General features: G+C 60.7%; 2 protein-coding genes across 4 annotated transcripts; one reads left to right on the top strand and one right to left on the bottom strand.

The window, feature by feature from the left end:
- The first annotated feature begins 285 nt into the window (after positions 1-285).
- LRRC41 (leucine rich repeat containing 41) lies at positions 286-8,818 on the top strand. Of its 2 annotated transcripts, none has more exons than XM_029083464.1 (10): positions 286-550; positions 2,953-3,039; positions 3,162-3,232; positions 3,398-4,646; positions 4,916-5,173; positions 5,274-5,438; positions 6,001-6,099; positions 7,547-7,669; positions 7,938-8,013; positions 8,477-8,561. In XM_029083464.1, exons 1-10 carry the CDS (start codon positions 325-327, stop codon positions 8,502-8,504), a joined length of 2,382 nt encoding a protein of 793 aa, XP_028939297.1. In that variant the 5' UTR covers positions 286-324; the 3' UTR covers positions 8,505-8,561. The 2 variants fall into 2 exon arrangements, with proteins under 2 accessions (XP_028939297.1, XP_028939296.1); XM_029083463.2 differs by having other exon boundaries at positions 294-550; positions 8,524-8,818.
- Positions 8,819-9,393: 575 nt separating this feature from the next.
- On the bottom strand, positions 9,394-25,349 carry RAD54L (RAD54 like). 2 transcript variants are annotated; one of them, XM_029083465.2, is made up of 18 exons: positions 25,240-25,349; positions 19,765-19,854; positions 18,399-18,518; positions 16,839-16,899; positions 16,094-16,229; positions 15,014-15,083; positions 14,642-14,930; positions 14,351-14,475; positions 13,493-13,643; positions 13,097-13,223; positions 12,722-12,796; positions 12,181-12,311; positions 11,822-11,932; positions 11,550-11,673; positions 10,748-10,826; positions 10,440-10,619; positions 10,191-10,354; positions 9,394-9,898 (listed from the first exon to the last, which is right to left on the bottom strand). In XM_029083465.2, the coding sequence occupies exons 1-18, from the start codon at positions 25,267-25,269 to the stop codon at positions 9,694-9,696; spliced, it is 2,268 nt and encodes a 755-aa protein (XP_028939298.1). In that variant the 5' UTR covers positions 25,270-25,349; the 3' UTR covers positions 9,394-9,693. The 2 variants fall into 2 exon arrangements, with proteins under 2 accessions (XP_028939298.1, XP_028939299.1); XM_029083466.2 differs by lacking the exon at positions 25,240-25,349 and adding an exon at positions 20,821-20,842.
- Between the last annotated feature and the right edge of the window lie 531 nt (positions 25,350-25,880).

Raw genomic sequence — 25,880 nt, 5'->3', positions numbered from 1 at the left:
AGGGACAACCTGATTCCCCTGTGGCCACCCCAGCGCTCAGAACAGTGCCCTGCACATAGGAAGCGCTTAACAAATACCAACGCTGTTCACTTTCCTGCCCCTCAGTTCCCTCCTCTGCAAAATGAAGACTGGGAGCCCCAAGGGGGCCAACCTGCTGACCTTGGAGCCACCCCCAGATCTTAGGACAGCGCTTGGCCCATAGGAGGAGCTTAATAAACACCACGGCGATGCTGATTATTGTGATTTTTATTATTTTAGGGTGGGAAGGGAGACACCCCCTCGCGGATCAGTAATGGATCCGTCCCAACGGTCGACCTTCTCAAGATGGCGGCGGTTGGGGCCTCGCCTAAGATGGCGGCCATTGGGGCCTCCCCTAAGATGGCGGCCAGCGGGACCGGCCTCAGGGGGGGTTGTCGGCTCTGTGAGGCCAAGGAGGCGGCCTCGTCTGAGGGGGCGATGGCCACCAACGCCTGCGGGCCCCCCTCGTTGTCCTTGCTGTGCGGCCGGGCCGTCAGCGCCCACATGGGCGCCCTGGAGGACGAGGTGTGGGGTAAGTTTCCAGGGCCCAGGGACTGGAAGCTCCTCGCGGGCAGGAAACCATCACCATCATAATAATGTTGGTATTTATCAAGCGCTTACTATGTGCCGAGCACCGTTCTAAGCGCTGGGGGAGACCCAGGGGAATCAGGTGGTCCCACGTGGGGCTCCCGGGCTTCCTCCCCATTTTCCAGATGAAGTCACTGAGGCCCAGGGAAGTGAAGTGACTGGCCCCCAGTCACCCAGCTGACAAGGGGCAGAGCCGGGATTCGAACTCATGACCCCTGACTCCAAAGCCCGGGCTCTTTCCACTGAGCCACGCTGCTTCTCATCATCATGGTGCTTGCCAAGCGCTTACACTAGGCCAAGCACTGGTCTAAGCGCTGGGGGAGATGCAAGGTCAGCAGGTTGTCCCAAGTGGGGCTCTTAACTTCTCTGGGCCTCAGTTCCCTCATCTGTAAAATGGGGATTAACTGGGAGCCTCACGTGGGACACCCTGATGACCCTGTATCTCCCCCAGCGCTTAGAACCGTGCTCTGCACAGAGTAAGCGCTTAACAAATACCGACATTATTATCTTACAGAGGAGGGAACTGAGGCACAGAGAAGTTGAGTGACTTGCCCCAAGTCACACAGCTGAGAAGTGGGATCATAATGATGGTATTTGTTCAGCGCTTACAGGTGCCGAGCACTGTTGTAAGCGCTGGGGGAGATACAAGCTCAGCAGGTTGTCCCAAGTCGGGCTCCCAGGCTCCATCTTACAGAGGAGGGAACTGAGGCACAGAGGAGTTGAGTGACTTGCCCCAAGCCACACAGCTGAGAAGTGGGATAATAATAATAATGATGGTATTGGTTAAGCACTTACTATGTGCTGAGCACTGTTCTGAGCGCTGGGGGGGGATACAGGGTCAGCAGGTTGTCCCACATGGGACTCACAGTCGTCATCCCCATTTTACAGAGGAGGGAACTGAGGCACAGAGAAGATGAGTGACTTGCCCCAAGCCACACAGCTGAGAAGCGGGATAATAATAATGATGGTATTTGTTAAGCGCTTACTATGTGCCGGGAGCGAGTCACTCCCTTGGTTAATGTTTCATCTTATTTTCCACATCCGGTAGTAAATGTCTTATTTACTCCATCCATGAGTAAATGTTGGATTGGAAGAGCTGGGGGAGTGGGCTGCTCCTAATAATAATAATAATTGTGGTATTTGCTAAGCGCTATATACCAAGCACTGTGCTAAGCACCGGAGCGGATACAGATGAATCAGGCCGGACTCGGTCCCTGTCCCACGTGGGACTCGCAGTCTCAATTCCCGTTTTACGGATGAGATAATTGAGGCACAGAGGAGGGGAAGTGACTTAAGCAAGGCCACAAGACAAGTGGCGGAGCGGGGATTAGAACCCATGACCTTCTGACTCCCAGGCCTGGGCTCTGTCCACTACGCCGTGCCGCTCCTACCGGAAGAGCTGTGGGGGGCTACTGCTCAATCAGTGGTATCTGTTGAACGCTTACTAGGTGCAGAACACTGTACTAAACCATTAGGAGAGTACAGAACAACATCACTTGACTTCTCCGTGCCTCGCTCCCCTCATCTGTAAAATGGGGATCAAGAGTGTGAGACGGGGAACGAATCCAACGTGATTTGCCTGTATCTAGCGACTTGTCCTCTTTAAACAATCAGCGGTATCTATTGAACGCTCACTGTGGCCGGGAGCACTCTCCTAAGCCCTTGGGAAGGTATAAAACAACGGAGTCGAGATGCGTCTTCCGCCCACAGCCTACGGGGAAAGACTTCAGAGAGGGGAAATAGAGTAGCACGATATTGCCGTAAGTACTGGGGGGGGTTCCCAGGCTCTCCTCCCGGCTGCCCCCCACGCTCGACTCTCCCGCCTTCCCCCGCACTCCTCACTCACCGTGTCCCCCCCGAGCTGAGATCAGTGAATCTGGAGTCCCGCTGGGGCCCTCGGTGAAGCTTCTCTGCCACGTTGGGACTCTCCTGGGGAATCTCGGAGAAGCGGCGTGGCTCAGTGGAAAGAGCCTGGGCTTCGGGGTCAGAGGTCATGGGTTCGACTCCCGGCTCTGCCACTTGGCAGCCGTGTGACTGTGGGCGAGTCGCTTCACTTCTCTGGGCCTCAGTTACCTCATCTGTAAAATGGGGATTAAGTGCGAGCCTCCCGCGGGACGACCTGATGACCCTCTATCTACCCCAGCGCTTAGAACAGTGCTCTGCACACAGTAAGAGCTTAACAAATACCAACATTATTATTGTTATTATTATTATTGGTTATCTCGGTTTGCTAAGCCCGGCGGGCCGCCGGGAAAGATCCAGGATTCCGTGGAGCCGGGGGAGGCGTCCGCCCCGCGGCCTTTCCCGTTCCCGGCGTTGACCCGCGGCCCTCTCTCGTCCCTCCAGTTCTCCCCGGTCCCATTTTGCAAGGCATCTTGCCTCTGCTCAACATCTACTACCTGGAGAGGATCGAGGAGACTGCGGCGAAGAAAGGTGAGCGGAGCCCTCCGTCCCCTATTCCTCCCCCACCGTCCGCCCCCGCCCCCCGCCCCGGGGAGGGTCGGTCTCGGCGGCCGAGGGACCGGCGGGGGCTGACCGTTGTCTCTCCCCGTCAGGCCTCTCCACCCAGGCCATCTGGCACCGCCTCTGGGACGACGTGATGAAGACTCGGCCCACCGGCGCGGAGGTGAGCGAGGTGGGCGGGTAGCTCTGGGGTCGGCCCCGTCGGCGCGGGGCACCGGCTGCGGCCTCCAGCCCCGGGGGTCCGGCCGCCCGTTCCCGGGCTTGAGCGATCCCGGGGCACCTCCCGCGGCCCGGTGCGGCACGAGCCCCGTCGGTCCTTCCGTTTCAGAGCGTGGCATGCTGGCGGACCAAGTTCCTGGAGGCCTTCTTCGCCCACGTCCTGCGCGGGACCCTCGACCTGGCCTCGGACCGGCGCCTCCACGACAGGCGTTTCTCCCCGCTGCTGCTGGGCTCCCGCTACGTCACCCAGCTGACCGTGTGCAACATGCTGCAGGGCGTGGCCGAGCTGGTGGCCCCGTCCAACCGCAGGGTGCTGGACAACCTGGCCGGCTCCCTGCGCACCCTCAAGTTCCGCCACCTGCTCTTCTCCGACCTGGCGGCCCAGCGCGGCCTCCGCCTCCTGCTCCACCGGCTGATCCACCACGGCGCCGTCGGCCGGGTGGCCATGTACTCCTGGCCGGTGCCCGAGACCTCCCTCTTCCTGCTCATCCTGACCGTGAGCGCCGGCTTCTGGCAGCCGGAGCGGGGCCCCGGGGCCCCCGACGTCCCCTGCGGCCTCTGCGAGGCGAGCGCCCGGGCCGCCGCGGAGGGGGGCCCCGGCCCGACCGTCAGACCCGTGCCTCCCGGTGCCTGCCGGTATTCCCCGGGGAACTCGGACGGGCCCCCCGTCGGCGCCCGGCGGGACGGCGAGGACGGGAGGAACCCGGGCCTGTCCGGCGGCGCCTTCCCGGGCTCCTCCTTGGGCATCTTCCCGGGTACCTCGGGAGCCTCCTCCGTCGGCACCTCCACCGGCCCGCGGGCGTCCGGTGCCCGCGTTCTCCCGGGGCGGTCCGAGAGCCGAGAAGAACCCCCGCTGCCGGCCGGGAGAGACGCCGTGAGGGGCCCAGCCTCCGCCAGCGGGAGGAGCCCCCCGGCACCCCCCACCCAACCGCCCTCCTGCAAGAGGTCCTCGGCTGTCTCGGCCCTCCTGTCCAAGCCACGCAAGCGCTTCAAGCCGGCCTCCGGGCACGGGTGCCCGAGCCCGCGGGTGGACCCGGAGTCTAACGACCTGTACGACTTTGTCTTCATCGTCGGCAAGGAGGAGGAGGGGAGGAAAGAAAGGGAGGAAGAGAAGGGGGAGGAGGAAGAAGAAGAGGAGGAGGACTGTGTCCCGCTCGCCCCCGCGAGGGGCAAGGAGGGCCGGCCCGACCGGCCCCCGACCCGGCCGGCGGGGCCCGGCCTGGGGTCCCCGTGCTGTTTCCGCAGCGTGTCCGCCCTGGAGCTGTTCACGGTCCCTCTGTCCACCGAGTCCTCCCTGACGCTGTGCCGCCTGCTGGGCTCCTGGGTGACCCTGGAGACCCTGACCCTCTCTTACAACGGTGAGCGTCTGCTTCCCCTCCCGCTGGCCTCTCTGGCCTCCTTTCCTCATCCCCCGGAGGGACGGGCTGGCCACCCGTCCCACACCCGAGCCCGTCTGGGCAGAGGGGCGAGCTCGGGGACGGGCGTCGTGGGCGGGATCGGAGGGGGCGGCGGGCTTCAGAAAGCGAACGGGCCAGGAGGCCGGCAGCCTTGGTCGGAAACCTGGGGTGGGTCGGACCGGAGCGGGAGACCGGGTCTCTGCCTCACCTCCCCGCCCCCACCACGCCAGGCCTGGGCTCTAACATCTTCCACCTCCTGGACGGGCTCCGGGCCCTGTCGCGCCGGGCCGACTGTCGGCTCCACACCTTCCACCTGAGCGACCTGTTCTCGCCCCTTCCGGTCCTGGAGCTGGTGAGCTGCATCTTGCGGGTCCTCCCGCGGCTCCGCGCCCTCTCCGTCCGCGTCGACCACCCCAGCCAGTGGGACGGCCCCAGGGAGGAGGAGGAGGAGGACCCCGGCGTCCCGGCCCGGAAGGCGGAGACCCCAGGTAAGAGGAGGGGGCCCGGGGCAGGGAGGCGCGTGATTTGGGTGGGGAGGGGGCGCCCCCACGCCAGCCGGCTGACCCTCCCTCCTCCCGTCTACCACAGAGAACTCCTTGCAGCAGCTGGAAGTGGGGTTTCCGCGGGGGAGGCTGCAGGGCCCGCTCCTGCGCTCCGTGTTCAGAGTCTCCCGCTCCCTGCAGCGGCTCTCGCTCGACAGCGCCGTCTTCCAGTCGACTCAGGAGTTCCGGCTCACCCTGCAGACCCTCCGAGGTGCGGCCGCCCAGACGGGGCGGGCGGGCCGGGCGGAAACCGGCGGCGGCCGAGACGCTGGACGGACCCGACGGCGGGGGGGTGGCGGGCTCAGTCGGTGGTACTGGGCGCTCACTGTATGCAGAGCACCATACCGAGCGCTTGGGCGAGCACAGTACGACAGTATTCCCAGCCCACGGCGGACTTACGGTAGGGAATCCTGGGTGGGATCGCTTGGGTCCTCGTCCCCGTCTCGCCTCGACAGCGCTCCGGCTCCCAGGATCGAGGGAGCGGACCGTGGCGACTGGCTTGGGTCGACCCCAGTGTGTAGTACGGTGCCCGGCACAGAGTAGGCGCTTAACATATACCATCCTTATCGTGCCAGAGGGAGGGAGGAGTCGGGGGGGGTGGGGGGGAGGAGATCCCAGCCCTCCCGTTGGCCCCGGGTATCCGTGTCCCGTTCGATGCCTGGCCCCGCCGACCTTCCGTCTATCGTGTACTCTCCCGACCTCGTAGGATGGTGCTGGGCACACAGTGAGCGCTCGGTAGATACGACTGACTGGCTGCCTGTCCGTCCTTGCAGAGTGGAACCCCAGGCTGAAGTCACTGAGCCTTCATGACATGAACCTGTCCGACTGCCAGAAGGAAGTGCTCTTCCTGCTGCAGAATCCGGCCCTGCAAGGCGCGTGCCCACCCACGGCTAGCCCGGCCCTCCCTCCCTCTGCCAGCCGGGGGGCTGGGAGGGAGGGAGCCGACCAGGGGGCCGGGTGGGCGCTGGTGGGTCTCCCCGCCGTCGATCAGTGGAATTTATCCGACACCTCTTGCTGCGGAGCACTGTACCGAACGCACGGGAGAGTACAAGCGGCGAGGCCTAGTGGCAAGAGCACGGGCTCGGGAGTCGGAGGACGTGGGTTCCGATTCCAGCCCTGGCACTTGTCTGCTGTGTGCCCTTGGGCAAGACACTTAACTTCTCTGTGCCTCAGTTACCTCATCTGAAAAATGGGGATTAAGACTGTGAGCCCCACGCGGGACCACCTGATGACTCTGTGTCTACCCCAGTGCTTGGCACGTAGTAAGGTCTTAACAAATATTATCATCATTACAAGTCACTTCATTTTTGTGTACCTTGGTTCCCTCATCTGTAAACTGGGGATTAAGGCTGTGAGCGCCTTGTGGGTGACCAACCTGATTAGCTTGTGTCTTCCCCGTGTCTTAGTCCAGCTCCCGGTGCATAGTAAGCGCTTAACTAGTACCATTTAAATAATTTTTAAAAAGTACATCATTTGGTAGACATGTTCCCTGCCCACAAGAAGCTTACAGTCTACAGGGGGAGACGGACATTAAAATAAATTATCGCCGTGCCCCCCTCTTTTATGGTATTTAAGTGCTTACTATCTGCTAGACCCTGAACTAAGCGCTGGGGTAGGTAGAAGTTAATCAGTTTGGACACGGTCCCTGTCCCACAGAGGGTTCACAGTCTTAATCCCCATTTTACAGATGAGGTAACTGAGGCGCAGAGAAGTGAAGTGACTTGCCCAAGGTCACACAGCAGACAAGGGGTGGAGTTGGGATTAGAACCCGGGTCCTCCTGACTCCCAGGCCCGTGCTCTATCCACTGAGCCATGTGCTTCTCTCTCAGGTGCCGAGGGTGGGGTGAAAATCAACCGATGTGCTCGTTGAGTAGAATTTATTGGACGCTTATTGCATACGGAGCACTTTACTAGGCACAAAAGCTCTCCCGAAGGCTTGGTCTTCCCCATCCTTCCCTGCTCCCGTGCGCCTTGCACTCCTACCCTGCCCACTGAACCGAAACGGAGGACTACAACACGACCGGAGGCGGTCGTGAGCCGCCGCCGCTGACGAGCAGCCATGCCGCCGCGGGCAGGGTGCGGCTCGGCGCCTCTGCCACTGGTTTTTGCCGCGTGTGTCCCGGCGGCTCACTTAACTTCCCCGCCCGCACCGAGTACAGGGAGGCGGGGGCGAGAGAGGTCCGGGAAGCCCTCTGCGCTCTTCCCCGAACGGGCCGGGCCAGACCCGGTGATGGGGGGGGGGAGCAGGCAGGAGCTCAGACCAGCGGAGAGGCGGGAGAGCAGCCGTCTCGATGCCCTCATCCTCTCCCTCCTCCGCAGAAGTCACGTTTGCTTTCTGCCGACTTCTGGAGAAGCACGCCAGCCAGTTTCTGCAAGAGTTCGTGGCCGTGCTGAAGGCCAACTCCACGCTCAAGGGGCTCCGGTTGCCAGGGAACAGGCTCGGTACGGTGGGCAACGGAGGGAGGGGTAGCCCCCCCCCGGGCGGGCAGCGAGCCCCCATCCGGGGGCGGAGGTGACCGTGTAGGAGGCGGGTCCCGAGGGAAGGGCCTGGCCACCCGCGCTGTCGTCGCAACAGGCCAGCGGCGACGGGCCTCAAGCAGGCTTCCCAGAATCCCTGGGAATGGTGGCCTTCTCCCCCTCGAACCTGAGGCGGATCCAGTCCCCGCCCCCTCCCACGCCGACCCGGCCCGGACCTCTTCTTCCTCCCCAGGTAACTCCGGCCTCCTCGCCCTGGCCGACGTCTTCAACGAAGACTCTCGTTCGACCCTCTGCCAACTGGACATCAGGTACCTCCCTCTGAGGCCGCCGGCCGCTCCCCCACCCCGAGAGCGGCCGGAGAGCCCCTGCCCTGCTCCGCCCCGGGCCGGAGGGGGTTCTGGGAGGGGGGATGTCCCGTCCTCTCCCCGAGCGGGCTGCGTCCGAGGACTCCTTGAGCGACGCCTCCCAGGGCGGCACGGCCCGGCCACAATGGGGGCGGAAGTTTCCGGGCTCACGGGGGCCGCCGGATACCAGCTGTCGATGGCGCTTGCGTGCTCGCTGCGTGCAGAGCACCGTACCGCGCACGTGGACCGGTCCAAGGGGCCTGGCCTTCCCCCACGTCCCCGTGACTCAGCCTTGTGCACCCAACTGGAGCGGGAGGCAGTGGTCCGGTTCAGCGGGAATCATCTCACCGAGGCTGCCGGGGTCGGGGCATAGTCGGAAGGCCGAACGCAGAAACGAGCCTGTCCTCCCCCGCCCCCCAAATTACAGCACGCTGTCTCCCCTGGCCCCCGCGTGACCGACCCTCTCCTCTCCAGCTCTAACTGCATCAAGCCGGACGCACTCCTGAGCTTTGCCAAGAGGCTGGAGGCCAGCAGCTCACGGCGGGGAGGCCAGCCCATCTTAAGCTACCTCTGCCTCTTCCAGAACTGGTTGGACCAGGACCCGGCCCTGGCCCAGGAGGCCACGCGCCGGCTCCGGGCCACCTGCGTGGCCATCGGCGACGTGTGGACCACCACCCGGGCCTTCACCGAGTACATCGGGGCCACGTGAGCGCCGCCCCGGGCCACGGGGCTTGTCCCGCCTCATAAAAGCGGCCCACGTTTCTCAGGCGCGAGGGTGTCTGTGTTCTCTGTGCCCGGGATGGGGTGGCAAGGGTACCCGGTTCACGGCCCCGGGCTTGGGCCCGTCCTCACCTCGTCCCCAGGCAGATGAGGGAGGGGTGGAGAAGACTGTCCCGGAGCCCTGCTGCCGTGCAGCTGGAGTTCTCCCGTAGCTCCCTGGGGAGGTGGTGGGGGGCAGAGGGAGGCCTTCCCACGCTACAGGCCTCCGGGAAGTCAGAGGCGGAATCAGAATGGGGTGGCTGGGAGTCTAGGTGCTGTGTTCCAGCTCCTGGGGGGGAGAATCGGGGTGGTGGGTGGTCCAGCTGCGCGGCGGTCACTGCCAAACCAGAGCCCGGGCAGGCAGACCTAGACGTTAGACAGCTGCGGGCCAACGCTCACGTCCGGCAGCAGAGCCCGGGCCGGGCGCTGCATCTGCTTTCAGCGACGGAACTGTGCCAGGCGTCCGGGCGGCAGAGCCCCAGATCCAGGCTGCTTCCGCAGACGGCTGGACCAACGGGACCTAACCTTGGGCTGGACTCAGCCGTCCCGGGCCCGAACACTTCAACTCATTCATTCGTAGAAAAGTCATTCGTCCACTTGTTTATTCCTAGAAGAGCCACCACCCTAACCGCCCTCCCCGAAGCGGGCAGGGCGGACCAGTTCTTGGATAGGCCTCACCGAGCGGCCCTTTGCCCCCGCACACAGTCCGGGGCCTTCTCGGGCCTGGGGGCGGGGGCTGAGCAGTGAACCGCAGTTTCTCGGCATCCTCTGGGGCCGGGGCCCGCCGCCAAGGCCGCTCCCTCTCCACGCCCCGAACGGGAATGCTGCCGCCGTGCCTCGGCCCCTACCGTGGTCCGGCCGGCGAGAGCCGGGCCCCGGCCCGGGTCAGAGGAGCCCGCGCTGCTCTTCGTGGGACTGCTGGTGGAAGACGAAGCTGATGGCGGCGGGGACCCAGGCGGCCTGCAGCGCCGCGTCCCGCAGCCCGCGCTTGTCGGCACAGTGGTGCCACTGGGACAGGTCCGAGGTGCAGTCGGTGCCCGCGGGCGGGGGCCTCGCCTGGTGGCCGTTGACGCAGCGGCAGCATTTCAGCCTGGGGCGGCGGGGAGAGGGCCACGGGTGAGCCGACAGCAGGTCCCGCCCCCCCCCCCCCGCCCCCCGTTCCGCATCCCTCCCCTCCCTCGTCCATTGGTGGACCTGTCGGGGGTCTCTACGCCTCTGGTGACTCCTACCTACCCCCTCCCCTCCCCCCAGACGGGCCCCAAGTGCCAGGCGCCGTTAACCCTGCAACCCCCCCATCCCCCCACTCCCCATCCGAGGTGGCACCCGCCGCGATCCATGCCCGCGCTCATCCCCCCGACCCGGAGGGCAGCGCCCGCCCCTACTTGTCATGGGTGTCGCTGGCGGTGGCCTGGTTCAGGGCGAACAGCTCCCTCAGCTCCCCCAGGGAGAAATGGCGGGCTACGTCCTGCTCCTCATCCACCACGCAGCTGCTGAGGGCCTTCTTGTGCGTCTGGCGCTGGAAGATCTTCTCCTCGATGGTGCCAGTCTGCCAGGGGGGCGGGAAGGGTCACCAGCCGCCCGACCGCCCCGCCTCCTCCTCCCGCAGGCCCCCGGCGGGGCCCCCAACTCACAGAGAGGAGGCGGTAGATGTAGCAGGTCTTGCGCTGCCCGTCTCGCCACACCCGCGCCATGGCCTGCTCGTCGTTGGCCGGGTTCCAGTCCGGGTCGAACATGACCAGCCGGTTGGCCCCGATCAGGTTCAGGCCGCAGCCCCCGGCCTTGCTGCTCAGCATGAAGATGAAGTCGGGGCTCTGGCGAGGAACGGGGCGGTGGGGAGGGGGGGTCACGGGCGGCCCCAGGAAACCCCTCTTCCCCCGGGACCGGCCGGCGACGGCCGGGAGGGCCCCGGGGGTCGCTCGCGCTGGCCAGCGGGACTCACCGTGGGGTCGTTGAAGCGCTCCACCACCTTGGCTCGCTTCTTAATGGACATGGTGCCGTCCAGTCTGACGTAGGGGTACCTGGAACAGGATGCCAAAGCGGGCCCCCTCACCTAGCGGCAAACGCCGCCCCTTGGGGGAAGCACCTGGGAGAGGGCTGGGCCAATACAAAATGCTCCCTGCCCCCGGGGCAGGGGGAAGGGGCTACAAACACCGGCATCCCCTCTAGACTCTGAGCTCGTCGTGGGCAGGGAACGCGTCTGCTCGGCCCCGCGGAAATTGCTCCGCACACAGTGAGCGCTCGCTAGATACTGATTCAACACTCAGCAGGAGGAGACGTGGTGATCACACACCATCGGGCCGGCGGGGTAGGGACCGGCTCTCGGTCAGTGAGAGACGTAAGCGGGCCTTCCAAAGGGTATCCGGTCCCGGGGCAATACGATGAGCGTGAAGAGAGAGGGAGCGGAGGAAAAGAGAGAAGTGGAGGGGGAAGTCGGAGAGACCATTACAATGGGCAAAGCAGAGGCCCTCTGGGCACCCCCCATCCCTCAGCCCGCTTTCGGCCAGGGGTTGGCTTGCGTAAAGGTCTGTGCCGGACTCCCGTGTCAGAGGACGAGCAGGGAAAGGGCCCGGTGTGCCTGTTTTCTGTCCTCCGGGACTCAGCACCCGTCGGTTGCTCACCCAAAGCCATCTCTGCCGCTACTGCTCCGGCTTGAGGGCGTGAGGCCCACGAGTGGGCCAGTCCTGGGTTTGTGGCCCGCTCCCTCCCCGCCCCCCCGGGTCGGGATACGGGCCGGCCCGTACCTCCTCAGCCGGCAGAGCCTCTCGAACAGGTCCAGGGTCTGTGTGTAGTTGGACACCAGGACCACCTTGTCACTGCTGGAGCTACGCGTCACGGCCAGAAGGCAGTCCAGGACCAGCATCTTGCCTGAGAGGAGACGGGGGGAAGGGGAAGGTGGGGAACGGGGGCCCCTCTGGTGGCCCGGAAGACCCCGCCCCGGGGCACAGCGGCACCAGACCGAGACACTCGGGACATCGGGCCACCCCTTGTGCCGGCGAGGGGCGGTGACGGTCACCTGAGAGCTGCGGCTCTGGAGATTTGGAGTTGAAACCCGCGGGGAACAGGCCCAGGGCGCCCTCGAAGCCTTCCTCCTCCTCCACACACTTGTCATGGATCAGGGCTGGGTCTGCCGAGCCAAAAGATTGAGGCACAGCTATCGGTCCGGCGGGCTCCCTCTCCGGGGCGGTCACCGGCTTCGAGAGCCGGCCGGCGGCCCACCCGGCCGGGTGACGGGTCCCCCGGGCCGGATGGGCAGCAGACGGGCCGACCGGGCAATCGGCGGCGATACCGAACGAGCGCTCCACGTGCTCGATGCGGTCGGACGGGGTCTTTGGCCTTGCCCCGCCCGGTTCCCGCCAGGGGCCGGGGACTCACGGTTACAGAGCTTCTTGAGGGTGGTGATGGACGACAGGGAAGACACGCTCCCGGGCCCCTCCCTCGGCTCCTCGGCCGGCCTGGCCTGGTTCAGAAAACGCTGGTACAGCTCCGCCTGCAGCGGCACCAACCTGGAACGGAGCGTGATGCCCGCGCTGAACGCCCGGTCCTCACCACCCACGACCCTGTGGCTCTCGGGACGCCCCGCGGTTGGGGGGAGGAGGCCCGACCCTGGAGCCCCACGGCAGAGGTCGGGGTGGGATGACCTCTTGGGAGAATCTGTTGCTCTCCACGCCCGCGAAGGGTGTAACCCCAAGTTTCCCGCGTCACCCCAGGCTAGACGGAAGAGACCGTCACTCCGGACAGGGAGGACCAGGGCGGCGGGTTGGGCCGGAGGGGTGGCTCGACACCGTGAGGGCCCCCTTATCCTTTAGCCCGTCCCAGCGCGGGTGGGGACGGGGAATGTGATGGCGCCCACGGGGGGAGGAGGGGGTGGGGCCGGGGGAGAGGGGGCGGTCGGGAAGGTTCGCTGTCTGAGCACCTGCAGCACACCACCTGCTCCACCTTGACAGGCAGGTATTTGGAGAGGATGTCAGATGTCCTCCGGATCAGACATCTGGAAAGGGAGGACCGCGGGGCGTCACCTGTGGCTGGGGGATAGGTTGTCATCCCTCCTGCCCCCGACCTCGCGGGGCGGCCCCTTTGGAGCAGAAGGTTTTGCAGACTACACCGCCCCCCCCCCCCACCCGCCCATCGACAGTGTTCGCCGAGTGCCCATCTGGTCCCAGCTCCCGGACACGGGTCACTCCCAGAGGGGCTGTCGCCCCAGACCTCCCTTCCCCCGCCGGGACCACCGTCCCCGTCCCCCTCCGCCCCCCGCACGGCCCCGCCGAGGGACCCAGGAGCCGGGATGAACCTATTCACGATGCCAATCAGTTCTTTCAGCTGCTCTTCGCCTTTCAGCCTGTCCGTCTCGCTGGCCGCGGCGTCTCTGCCCTTTAGGATGGGCAGCTCAAAACGCTTCTTGAACTCCTGGGCCGTCCCTGCCCGGGGGGCAGAGGAGGAGGATGCAATCCGCGAGGAAGGCCGGGCACGGCGGCTCAGACCGCGAGAGGCCACTTGGCTTTCCCGCCCCCTCAGATCCCAGGGTCACTCAGACACGAGGCGGGCGAAGTCGGGTGGGGGGGTTCGGAGCCGGCTCTCCCAGGGAAGGAGGCGAATCCACCATCTCCTGCCACCGAGGACTAATTCTCTCCCTGCCCACAGCCCCCGGGGCCGGCGGGCGGCGGGGGACGCCCACCGGGAAGCTCACCGAGGATGCCCGCGTTGACGAAGTGCACCAGGCTGAAGTATTCGAGCAGGTCGTTCTGGATGGGCGTCCCGGAGATCAGGACCCGGCGGCTGGCGTCCAGGCTGTCCAGGGCCTGGTACGTCTGGTTCTCCGAATTCTTGAGCCGGTGGCCCTGGGGGCGGGGGCGGCCCCGTCAGCCGCCCCGGGACCCAGTCCGGCTCTCCGGCTGCCCGGGAGGGCCCGGGAGGCTGGTCCCGGCTTGCCCCCACCCGTGTGGGCTGAGGGAGACGCGGCTGCCAGTCGGGTGCCACCCCGGCCGGCCGCGAGACCTGGGGCAGGTCGTTTCACCTCTCCGGGCCTTGTTGAGGTCGGGGGAGGAGGTTCCCGCCCCTGTTCCCCTCCCGAAAATGTTGGGAATGAGATCCCAGAGGTGGAAGCGCTCAGGGAGAAGAGAGGCACGTTCAATCGCCCCTATCTCGGCCTGGGCCGAGTGGGAGGGGTCCACCCTCCTACATGCCCCCATCCCTAGTCCCCGGCCCCCCTCTCTATCCATCTCCGGGGCAGTACCCACCTGCCCGAGCCTCTGTCTGGCAGAGCCAAGGATCACAAGGCACAGAATCCACCAATCCCTCCAGGTGCTCAGCACAGCGCACCACACCCCGGTGGGCATTCAATAAAGCACACCGCACCCTGATAGACGCTCCATACACTCAGTACAGCACGCGGAGGGGAGAGACGCTCAGAACATACTCTCACCGCTCCAGGAGGGGCTCGCTCACCTTGGCCCCCAGCTCCTCAGAAGCGGCGGGGAAGATGGGGAGGGGGAGAGGTGGCGGGGCCGTGGTCCCGGCCGCCCCCGGGGCCCGGGACGGGACTCACCTCGTCGCAGATGATCAGCCCGACGCTGCCTCTCCGCAGAACGTCGGCGTGAAGGCGAAACGTCTCGTAGGAGATGATCAGGATGGGCGTGGGCACCCTTGGGCCGCGCTGGCTCATAAACCCAGCTGGGGACGGAGACGGGAGTCCCGGAACCAACTGGTCGGGGACCGGCCGTTCCCCCGGCCCCCCTAGATCCGCCGGACCGCAACGCTCTCCCCCCGCGGCCTCTCCGTCCCTCGACTGGCACCACCTGCCGCCTGCCCCCGCCGGGCCCAGCACGTGCCCCCTCACCCAGCTTGCGGTCGATCTCCTCCTTGGAGCCTCCGTCGATGGCCAGGGGCTGGATCCTGCCCCCGAGCCACTTCCCCACCTCGCCGGCCCAGTTCTTCACCAGGCTGGACGGGGAGACCACGACGGCCTTGTCGATCTCCGGCCGCCAGTCGGGGCTCTGGCGCAGCAGGGTCCACATCAGCGTGATGCACTGCAGGGTCTTGCCCAGCCCCATCTCGTCCGCCATGATGCAGCCGTGGCTGCCGGGGAGCCGGCGTCCGGTCACGCACTCCCACAGGAACTTCACGCCCTGCGGCGACGGAGGCCGGGGGTGGGGGACCGGCGTCACGGGGCCGCCGGGGTCGCCACCCTCCCCCGGCTTCCCGGACTCACTTCTCGCTGATGCGGCCGCAGGACCTTGCCGAGGATGGGATCCACCACCACGTGAACCGGGAGCTTCTCCCTGTGGGAGGAGTCGGGGCAGCTCAGAGGCCCGCGGCCGGTAGGATCCGGACGTTCTACCCCTACTCGGGCTCCGCAGGCACCCGGGACCGGACTACGGCGGGGCTCTCAGCTCTAGAGTCTGCTGTTCTAGGGCCGCGCGTGGTACAGTTCGAATCCCAGCTCTGCCACTTGTCAGCTGTGTGACTGTGGGCAAGCCACTTAGCTTCTCTGTGCCTCGGTCACCTCATCTGTAAAATGGGGATTAAGACCGTGAGCCCCACGTGGGACAGCCTGATTCCCCTGTGTCTACCCCAGCGCGTACGACAGTGCTCTGCACATAGTAAGCGCTTAACAAATACCAACATTATTATTATTATTATTATTACAGTTGCAGCATGGTCTTGTGCACAGAGCATGGGCCTGGGAGTCAGAAGGACCTGGCTTCTCATCCTGCCTCTGCCACTCGCCTGCTCTTGACCTTGAGCAAGTCGCTTCACTTCTCTGGGCCTCAGTTACCTCATCTGTAAAATGGCAACTTCAACTGTGAGCCCCGTTCGGGCAGGAACTGTGCCCAACTCGATGACCTGTACCTATGTCGGTGTTTGGAACAGTGCTTGGCACATAGTAAGCGCTTCACAAACACCGTTATTATTATTGTTGTTGACGGTGGTGTTATTATTAGCGTTACAGAGTGCCAGGGACCAGGCTGGGGCAGGGCCCGAGGTTCTAGAGCCGCTGCCGTTCTAGAGCCACACTGGTACAGAGGGCCCGGGACCTGAGGTTCTCGAGCTGCTGGGCACCCGGAACCAGGGTGGATCGGAGCCCTCGGCCCCGGGTTCCCCCGTGTCATGGAAAAACCAAGCAAAAAACCTGCGAGACCCTGAGCCCGCTCTACGGGGGGCACCTCACTAACGAGCCAAGCCCGCCACTGGGCCGGTAAGTCGACGGACCCCCACCCCCCCCCCGTCCCGAGACCGCGATGAGAGCCCAGGCTTTGACCCGGCAGCTGCCCAAGACGGTGTGACTCACTTGTCCAACTTGAGCTGGTCATGGGCGCTCAGGGCCGGGGGCTCATACAGAACCAAGGCTCCTTCCTCGAAGGGGTCGTGAAGGGGTTGCCTCCCGCCAGCCCGCCGGATGCCCAACGCCCGCAGGCCCAGAGAACCTGGAAGATGCACCGCCGGTCACCCCGGGTCACCCCACAACTCCCGCCGCTCTAGCCCCGTCTGTCACCGTCCTTGCCGTTCACGCTTTGGGACGCCCGGTCTGGTGGGTGGGCCGAAAAGGCCGGTCCCAGCCCAGCCCCGAGCCCGCGGTGTGGCCTCGGGCAGGTCGCTTAACCTCTCCGGCCCCTCATCGGAAAATCGACAGCTCGGCCGACCCCCGCGGGATTCTGTGGGAGAGCCGCCTCGAGGGGCTCGGCACAAGCATCGATCAGAGGCCCTGACGGTCAACGGGGCAAGGGCCGACCCAGTCCGGGGATTCTGAATGCCCACGCTATCGATTCTCCTCCATCAGACCTCTCCAGAGCTTAGTATAGTTCCTGGCACCCAGGAGGCATTTGACAGAGACCGCCGGGTGACAGATCGATCACCGGGGCCCCCCGGCACCTGCTACATCCGGGCTCAGCCCACGGCACCCGTCGTTAATCTCCAGCTGCTCGCGGTCCCACAGAGATGGGATGGATTTTATTCCCTCCACGCCAACCCCGAGCCAGTGCACCACCACCCCCGGGCCCTCCTCAGCTCAGTGGCAGCGCCCGCAAGGGTCTTACCTTGATAATTCGGGATGGGGACGCGGAAGGGTCTGGACAAGACGTTGCGGATGAATGCCTCCTACGCAGAGGGAAGGGGAGAGACCGCGGGGGTTAGGCCCGCACCTCGCCCGCACGAAGACATCTGGCCCATGACCGGGGCAGGATCGATCGAGGTCTGGGAACGTGCCCACCCCGCCCCCCCGGCCAAAACGGAATGTTTTCACCCACAGGGTCTTGCTCAGCCAATATGGTGAGAGGGGAATAAAAAGAGAATTTGGTTTTCCCTGCGTCTGGCAGACTTGGAGGGGACCACCCAGGGCGCACCCCAAAATAACCAACACTCACCCCCCTGAAGAGCACTCAAAAGGCCTTTGTAGGAGAACACAAGGAGAAGAGTGGGGAAGGGTTTTGGGGCTTAAACAACTGGCCACTCGGGATGTACTCCCGGCACCTTGATGACCCAATCAATCAATGCTATTTATGGTTTGATTGACTTATTAGCCCCCGATCTCCAGGAAGCAGCCACGTTTTAAAATGCTCTTTATTTGCCTCATGGTGATGGGAGGGGGTCGGGGAGCAACCGACTTCGTTGTGATAATTGCAGGCCTGAAGGGGAGGGGGCAGGGGGACAGGGAACGAAGAGGAGGGACTAGAATCCCTCTTGTCTTCCTGCCAGGATTGCTTTGCCCTGCCTTTCCACAAAAGGCTCTTTTGTGCTTTTCAGATGAGGAGGATTACTATTATTATGAAAACCAATAATACTTTCTAATCTCACATGAAAAACGCTTAAAAAAAAACCCAACAAAAAACCCACCACCCCCACAATCCTGGGGGAGGAAGGGGTTGGAGAGAGCGGCCTATTGGCAACTTGGCGGTCAGCGCCGTCCTGAGCTCAGAAAACAGCATTTTTGTTGTCCACAGAACTGCTGAAGAGGACCAGCTTTTGTCGCCCCGATATTTTGGATTTCAAGCTCGGGAACGGATGTACGGCTGGACCCACGCAGACCCCTCGGCTCGCTCCTCTTCTCCTTCCCCGGCCCCTTCTCGTATATTCATTCATTTATTCATTATCTCTCTCTCTCCTCGACTCCTACCCTTCATAGCTGCCCAAACCCAGCCTCGTGGTCGCCCCCGCCCCACTTAACAACCTCCTCCCCGCCGCTCGGGACGATGACTGGCGGTCCCAGGGTGTCGGGTTAATTTTGTCACCAGAGCAGGTGACCCCCGCCTCCTCCCCATCCCTCGAGGAGGGCTCTGTTGATACTACGAAGCGCCACGAGCAGACGGACAGATCCCGGGCCTGGGAGTCTGATGACCTGGGTTCTAATCCAGGCTCCGCCGCTTGCCAGCTGTGTGACCACGGGCAAGTCACTTCCCTGGGCCTCGGTTTCCCCACCTATAAATTGCACATCAACACCCTATTTAGACCAGGAGCTCCACGTAGGGGGGGAACTGTGTCTTACCTGAATACCCTATATCTACCCCCAGCACCTAGTATTCAGTGCTTGGCACCTAAAAGGTGTTTAACAAATACCCTCCTTATTATTAGTAGTATCAGTAAATACACTATTAACTCACATGTTGGTTGCCATCGAGGAAGAGGGGTCGATTGCTTAGCTGGGACAGGGGTCTCCGGAAGGGGGAAAGGAAGGTTTCGGGGCTCTCCGACTCACTGCCGGATTTCCGCCTCTTGGTAATCTAGAATGGAGAATCAAGAGGGCCTGAGTCGCTAGAGAATAAATCAATTACTAGGATTTACTGGGCGTCCTCTACGAATGCTGCCCCGGGCACTTACTAGGTGTGGAGCACTTTACTGGACACCTAGACTATAAGCTCGTCTCTAGACTGTAAGCTCAGCGTGGGCAGGGAATGTGTCTGTTTATTGTTATTTTCTACTCTCCCAAACGCTTAGTACAGTGTTCTGCGCACAGTAAGTACAAGTGGAGAAGCAGCGTGGCTCAGTGGAAAGAGCCTGGGCTTCGGAGTCAGAGGTCATGGGTTCGACTCCCGGCTCTGCCACTTGTCAGCTGTGTGACTGTGGGCATGTCACTTAACTTCTCTGCGCCTCAGTTCCCTCATCTGTAAAATGGGGATTAAAAGTGAGCCTCACGTGGGACAACCTGATGACCCTGTATCTCCCCCGGCGCTTAGAACAGTGCTCGGCACCTAGTTAGCGTTTAACAAATACCAACATTATTATTATTACTATTACAAGTGACTGATTTACTGTGGGTAGAGCACTGTGCTGGGCGTGCTTACCGTGTGCTGAGCATCATAGTAGGCACCTACCTTGTGCAGAGTGTTATACTGATTGACTACTATCGATCAGTTGTATTTATTGAGCACTTACTGGGTATAGAACACCGTACTAAGTGCTTGGGAGACTTCAACACGACTAATCTAGCAGACACATCCCCAGCCCACAGTGAGCTTACAGTCTAAAATCGAGGGACAGATACTATAAATTGCAGATATCGAGGGGCCGAGGGAGTGGTGAATAAAGGGGGCAAACTCAAGTGCACGGGTGAAGCAGAAGGGAGTGGGAGAAGAGGAAATGAGGGCTTAGTTGCGGAGGGCTTCCTGGAGGAATGCTCCTTCACGAAAGCTTTGAAGGAGGGGAGAGTAACTGCCTGTAGGATACGAAGGGGGAGAGCGTTCGAGGCCAGAGGCAGGACGCGTATTGTGTACAGAGGGCTGTCCTGAGCCCCTTCTGTGTGTAGATGGCTGGACTGAGCATGTACTGTGGGCAGAGCACTGTACTGGGCACCTTCTAGGTACGGAGCGCTTCTCCTGGATCCCCGGCCTCTCTGCTGGCGCTCTAAGCAGCCGCCTTCGGCGTGGCAATACTCAAGGCCCAGGACTTGGAGGGGGAAGTGGTTCTGAACGGAGACCCTCCCTCCGGCGGAGGAGCGAGACGGGGAGGGGGTCTCACTCCATCACTCACTGATGCATCTGGGTGCCAGTCTTCGTCGTCGGAAGAACCACAGCCCTCGGGCCTCCTCTTGGCCAGCTGGCTGGGAGCCTGGCTTCTCCTCTACAAGATGGGGAAGAGGAGAGGATGGGGAGGGAGGGCAGGGGGATGTGGCGGGGAGATGGGACGGAGGATGACAGGTGATTGGGGTGGGAAGGGAGGAGTGGGTAATGGGGAGAGGGGAGGAGATGGAGGGAAGAAAACGTTGGGGGAAGAACAGAGTGGTGGGGATGAGACCGTGTGGTGGGGGGGAAGGTAGAGAGGGGGTGGGGGAGACAAGGAGAGAAGGAAAGGGAAATGGGGAGAGAGGGGAAAGGAGGGAAGAGGGAAGGAGAGAGGAGGAGGGGAGGGGGAAAGACACGAGGGCGGAGGGGGGAAAGGAGGAAAGGGAAGGAAGGGGGGGGAAGACATGAGGGTGGAGGGGAAGAGGAGGGGGACTGGGGGAAGGAAGGGGGGATGGGGGAGGGGAGGGGGGAGGATATGGGACGGGAGAGGGAAAGGGAAGGAGGAGGGAAGGAAAGGGGGGAGAGGGATAGAGGGAGAGGAAGAGAAGGGGAAGGAGAGGGGGGAGGGAAGGAAAGGGAGGACCGCGAGAGGAGGAAGGGAGGGGAGGGGAGAGGAGGAGGGAAGGGAGGAGGAGGAAAGGGGGAAGGAAGGGAGGGGAGAGGAGGAGGAAAGGGGGAAAGAGGGGAGGGAAAAAGAAGGAGGAAAGGGGGAAGGAAGGGAGGGAGAGGAGGAGGAAAGGGGGAAGGAGGAAAGGGGAGAGAAGAGGAGGGAGGAGGGAAGGGAGAAGGAGGGGAGGGGAAAGAAGGAGGAGGGGGGAAGGAGGGGAGGGAAAAGAAGGAGGAAAGAGGGAAGGAAGGGAGGGGAGAGGAGGAGGAAAGGGGAGAGAAAAAGGAAAGGGGGAAGGACGGGAAGAGAAGGAGAAAAGGGGGAAGGAAGGGGGAAGGAGGGGAGAGAAGGAGGGAAGGGGGGAGAGGAGGAGGAAGAGGAGAAGGGGAGAGATGGGGGAGCGGCGGGAGCACTCACCATGTCGGGCGGGGCGGGGGGGGTCGGGGGTGAGGGGTCAGGGGTCGAGGGGTGCGGGGGCGGGGGGTGCGGGGCTCCCGGGGTCCACCCTCAGGCGCCGCCAATCGAGCGTCCCGCGCCGCCCCGCAACGAGCGGCCCATTGGCTCCCATCGATGCGCTCGGCGCTCAGGCGCTCGGCGGGGGCGGGGCCGGCGCGTAGCTATGGAGACCCGGCCCGCCCGCGCCCCCAAGTGGCCGAAGGCGAGACGGCCCCAAACCCACCGAGCGGCGGGAGCCCGAGGCCTGCCCTCAGTCCGCCGTGCGTTCATGCTTCGTTCGTTCGTTCGTTCGTTCGTTCAGTCACTCATTCGTTCATTCCTTCGTACGTTCATTCAATAGTATTGTTTGCCCACTTACTATGTGCAGAGCACTGGACTAAGCGCTTGGAATATACAGTTCGGCCACAGACAGAGACCATCCCTGCCCATCGACGGGCTCACAGTCTAATCGGGGGAGACGGATGGACAAAAACAAGACAACTTAAACACGATAAATAGAATCAAGGGGATGGACACCTCATGAATAAAATAAATAGGGTCTCATCCGTTCCTTCCTTTCTATTTAACAATAATAATCATTAATAAGAATAATAATGTTGGTATCTGTTAAGCGCTTACTAGGTGCAGAGCACTGTTCTAAGCGCTGGGGGAGAGACAGGGTCATCGGGTTGTCCCACGGGAGGCTCACAAGTTAATCCCCATTTGACGGATGAGGGAACTGAGGCACGGAGAAGCGAAGTGACTCGCCCACGGTCACACAGCTGACAAGCGGCGGAGCCGGGAGTCGAACCCTTGACCTCTGACTCCGAAGCCCAGGCTCTTTCCACTGAGCCGCGCTGCTTCCCCTGAGGCATTGAATCATTGCTATTCAATAATAGTATTGATCGAAGCGCCTTACTCTGTGCCGAGCACTGGACTAAGCGCTTGGAATGGACAGTTCGGCAACAGAGAGAGACCATCCCTGCCCATCGACGGGCTCACAGTCTATTCGGGGGAGACGGGCAGACAAAAACAAGACAACTTAATCCCAATAAATAGCATCAAAGGGATGGACACCTCATTAATAAAATAAATAGGGTATCATCCGTTCCTTCCTTCCTTTTTTACAGTAATAATCATTCGTTTAGTAGTATTGATTGAGCACTTGCTCTGTGCAGAGCACTGGACTACGCGCTTGGAATGGACAGTTCGGCAACAGATAGAGACCATCCCTGCCCAAGATGGGTTCACAGTTTTATGGTCCTTGTTAAACGCTTACTATTTCCCAAGCACTGCTCTAAGCACTGAGAAGCAGCAGTGGAAAGATCAGGGCCTTAGGCGTCATTCATTCATTTGATCGTATTTACTGAGCACTTACTATGTGCAGAGCACTGGACTAAGCGCCTGGAATGGACAATTCGACAACAGCGAGAGACTATCCCTGCCCGGTGACGGGCTCACAGTCTAAATGGGGGGGGAGGGTCAAAGGCCATGGGTTCTAATCCCAGCTCTGCCACCTGTCAGCTGTGTGACTTTGGGCAAGTCACTTGTCTTCTCGGTGCCTCGTTGACCTCATCTGGAAAACAGGGATTAAGACTGTGAGCTTCACGTGGGACAACCTGATTATCCCGTATCTACCTCAGCGTTAGAACAGTGCACATAGTAAGCACTTAACAAATACCAACATTATTATGATTAATCCCCAATCCGCCACTTGTCAGCTGTGTGACTTTGGGTACTTCTCTGGGCCTCAGTTACCTCATCTGTAAAATAGGGATTAAGACCGGAAGCCCCACAAGGGACAACCTGATTACCTTGTAACCCCCCTACCCCCAGTGCTTAGAACAGTGCTTGATACATAGTAGGCCCTTAACAAATGCCGTTATCATTATTATTATTAGGATAGACACAAGTCATTCATTCAAACATATTTATAGAGCGCTTCCCGTGTGCGGAGCATTGTACTAAGCGCTTGGAAAGTACAATTCAGCAACAGAGACACTCCCCACCCAACAAGGGGCTCACAGTGTAGAAGACCGTCTGGAAGTTTTCAGGTCGGACACAGTCCCTGTCCCACAAGGGGCTCGGGCTGTTAACCCCCCATTTTACAGATGAGGTTCAGAGAAGTGAAGTGACCTGCCTAAGGTTATACAGCAGCCATGTGGCTGAGAAGGGATTAGAATTCAGGCCCTTTTATATAAATAAATAAAATTACAGATGTGTACGTAAGTGCTGCGGGACTGGGAGGGGGGAGGAATAAAAGGAGAAAATAAAGGGAGGTGGACGGGAGCGGGAAAAGAGGAAAGGAGGGTTTAGTCGGGGAAGACCTCTTGGAGGAGATGGGCCTTTTCTCTGCCTGTTTTTTCATTCTGACTCTGGGTCCTCCCTGCTAGGGAATCATCGGAAGCCGTTCACTTGACAGAGTCCCCACCCCTTCCCTCTCCCTTGGTCCCACCCAAGAGGGAGGGAGAAAAAAAGGAAATAGCAACAATAATAACAGTAATAATCCAGTTCATTATCCCCTCGGGCCGAACACGATAAACCATTCACCCCAGACACAGTTAATCAGGCCTAACAGCGACGCCGGGGACATTTTGGACCCGTGAAAGGGTAATGGAAGTGGAATAAGGGTAATTTTCCAGCTTCATTAATACGGGACAGCGAGTGTGTGTCTGAGCAAAGGATAAAAGGCTTGCCGGGCCCGTTAACGGTGCTGGGAGCGTTATCCGGCTGGATCTTGTGGGCTGTAAGGTGTCTAACAAACTCCGTGGTGGTGTCCTCTCCCAAGCGCTTAGTACAGTGCTCAGCATACTGAAAACATTCAATGAATTTGTTCGACTGATTCATTCCCTTGGCTCCTACCCTGCTCGGATGGAAAGGAGCTGGGAAGTGAGGATGGGGGGAACCAATACAGAAGGGGTGTGGCCTAGTGGCTAAAGCGCGAACCTGGGAGTCAGAAGGACCTGGGTTCTAATCCCGGCTCTGACGCTTGCCTGCTGTGTGACTTGGACAAGTCACTTCACTTCTCTGGGCCTCATTACCTCATCTGTTATCTGGGGATTAAGACTGTGAGCCCCACGTGGGACAGGAAATGTGTCCAACCTGATTTGTTTGTATCCAACCCAGTGCCTGGCACAAAGTAAGTGCTTAACAAGTTCCACAATTATTACTATTATTATTATTAATAAGATAATAATAGGTGGTGCTTTTTTTCCATGGTAATTGTTAAGCACTTATTACGTGCCCGGCACTGTACTAAATGCTGGGGTAGATGCAAGATAATTGGGATGGACACAGCCCCTATCCCACACAGGGTTCACAATTCTGGGCCCGCCACTTGCCTGCCCTGTGACCTTGGGCAAGATGTAAACTTTTTCATATAAATTACTTATTTATTCATATTAATGTCATCTCCCCTTCTAGACGGTAAACTCGTTGTGGGCAGGAAACCAATCTACTAATTCTGTTGTACTCACCCAAGCATTTAGTACTGTGCTCTGCATCTAGTAAGTGCACAGTAAATACCTCTGATTGATTGGAGGTATTTATTAAATGCTTACTATGTGCCAGGCTCTGAACTAAGCACTGAGGTAGACACAAGTTAATCAGGCTGGACACAGTCCCTGCCCACATGGGGCTCACAGTTTTAATCCTCATTTTACAGATGAGGTAACTGAGGCACAGAGAAGTTAAGTGACCTGCCCGAGGTCCCATAGCAAACAAGTGGTGGAGCCAGGATTAGAACCCAAGTTCCTCTGACTCCCGGGTCTCTGCTCTACCCACTAGACAACAACACGCTCTCTGTGCTTCCATCTAATCATCTGTAAAATAGGGATTTAATACCTGTTCGCCCTCCTACTTAAACTGTGAGCCGTTTGGGGGATCTGATTAGCTTGTATCTACCGTAGCACTTAATATAGTGCTTGCTCCATAATAAGCACTTAGCCAACAATAATAATAACGTTGGTATTTGTTAAAGCGCTTCCTACGTGCAGAGCACTGTTCTAAGCTCTGGGGTAGATACAGGGTCATCAGGTTGCCCCACGTGAGGCTCACAGTTAATCCCCATTTTACAGATGAGATAACTGCGGCACAGAGAAGTGTCTTGCCCATAGTCACCCAGCTGACAAGTGGCAGAGCCGGGATTCGAACCCATGACCTCTGACTCCCGAGCTCGGGCTCTTTCCACTGAGCCACGCTGCTTCTCAGTGCGAATAATAATAATAATAATAAAAACTGTGCCTCGGTTTTCTCACCTGTAGAAATGAGGATTCCCTACCTGTTCTTCTTCCTACTTTGACCATGAGCCCCATGTGGGGCAGTGACTGCTTCCAACCTGATGATCTTTCTATCCCAGCGTTAACTACGATGCTCGACCCAGAGTAAGAGCTTAAAACGTACCACTTTTTTTCCAAACCGAATCTCCTTCATAGAGTGAGTTCTTCCTTTCCCTAGCCCCAAAGCCTCCAGCCTCACTGTTCTCCTCTCTCCCCATCTCTGGCCCGGGGGGACTCCAGAAGAGGGGGCCGGGGAAGGGTCTCCATGGATACGATGTGAGCTATCCCCATGGCAACGGGGGCGGAGGGGAGATGACCCTCTGAGAAGATGGGGATTGAAGGAGGAATTCGTGGGCGAGGATTCGTGGGCTGGGAGACGCGCGAGGAAGAGGAAACGGTATGGATAGGGGCAGGAAGAGGAGAGATCTCTGTTCTCAGAGACATTTCCACCTTCATCTCCACCCTGAATCGTCTCATGGGCCCGTTTACCGTCTGGAACCCGGTGTCGGACGGGAACTGTGTCCAACATTATTATCGTGTATCCACCCCAGCGTTTAGTACATAGTAACCACTTAATAAATATTATTATTATTTATATGAACATCTATCTCCCCTTCTAGACTGTCAGCTCGCTGTGGGCAGGGAACGTGTCTGTGTGTTGTTGTAGCGTGCTCTCCCAAGCACTTAGTACAGTGCTTGGCACACAGTAAGAGGGAAATAGATATGATAGAATAAATGTTTCAAATCATGAAACACCCCAGGGGG

The sequence above is a fragment of the Ornithorhynchus anatinus genome, chromosome 18, assembly GCF_004115215.2.
Source record: "Ornithorhynchus anatinus isolate Pmale09 chromosome 18, mOrnAna1.pri.v4, whole genome shotgun sequence".
NCBI lineage: Eukaryota > Metazoa > Chordata > Mammalia > Monotremata > Ornithorhynchidae > Ornithorhynchus > Ornithorhynchus anatinus.
The sequence above is the reverse complement of the archived record's forward strand: the minus strand, read 5'-3'. Positions and strand labels throughout refer to the sequence as shown.

Coding starts and splice junctions, on each gene's coding strand:
- RAD54L (XM_029083465.2), bottom strand. CDS start 25,269: ATGAAGGAGATTCGGTTTGGAAAAAAAGTG. Junction 16,900..18,398: donor TCCTCGATGGCAACCAACAT/GTGAGTTAATAG, acceptor CCCTCTGCGTAG/GAGGCATTCATCCGCAACGT. Junction 15,084..16,093: donor GACCAGCTCAAGTTGGACAA/GTGAGTCACACC, acceptor CTCCTCCCACAG/GGAGAAGCTCCCGGTTCACG.
- LRRC41 (XM_029083463.2), top strand. CDS start 325: ATGGCGGCGGTTGGGGCCTCGCCTAAGATGGCGGCCATTGGGGCCTCC. Junction 551..2,952: donor CCTGGAGGACGAGGTGTGGG/GTAAGTTTCCAG, acceptor TCGTCCCTCCAG/TTCTCCCCGGTCCCATTTTG. Junction 7,670..7,937: donor GTTGCCAGGGAACAGGCTCG/GTACGGTGGGCA, acceptor CTTCCTCCCCAG/GTAACTCCGGCCTCCTCGCC.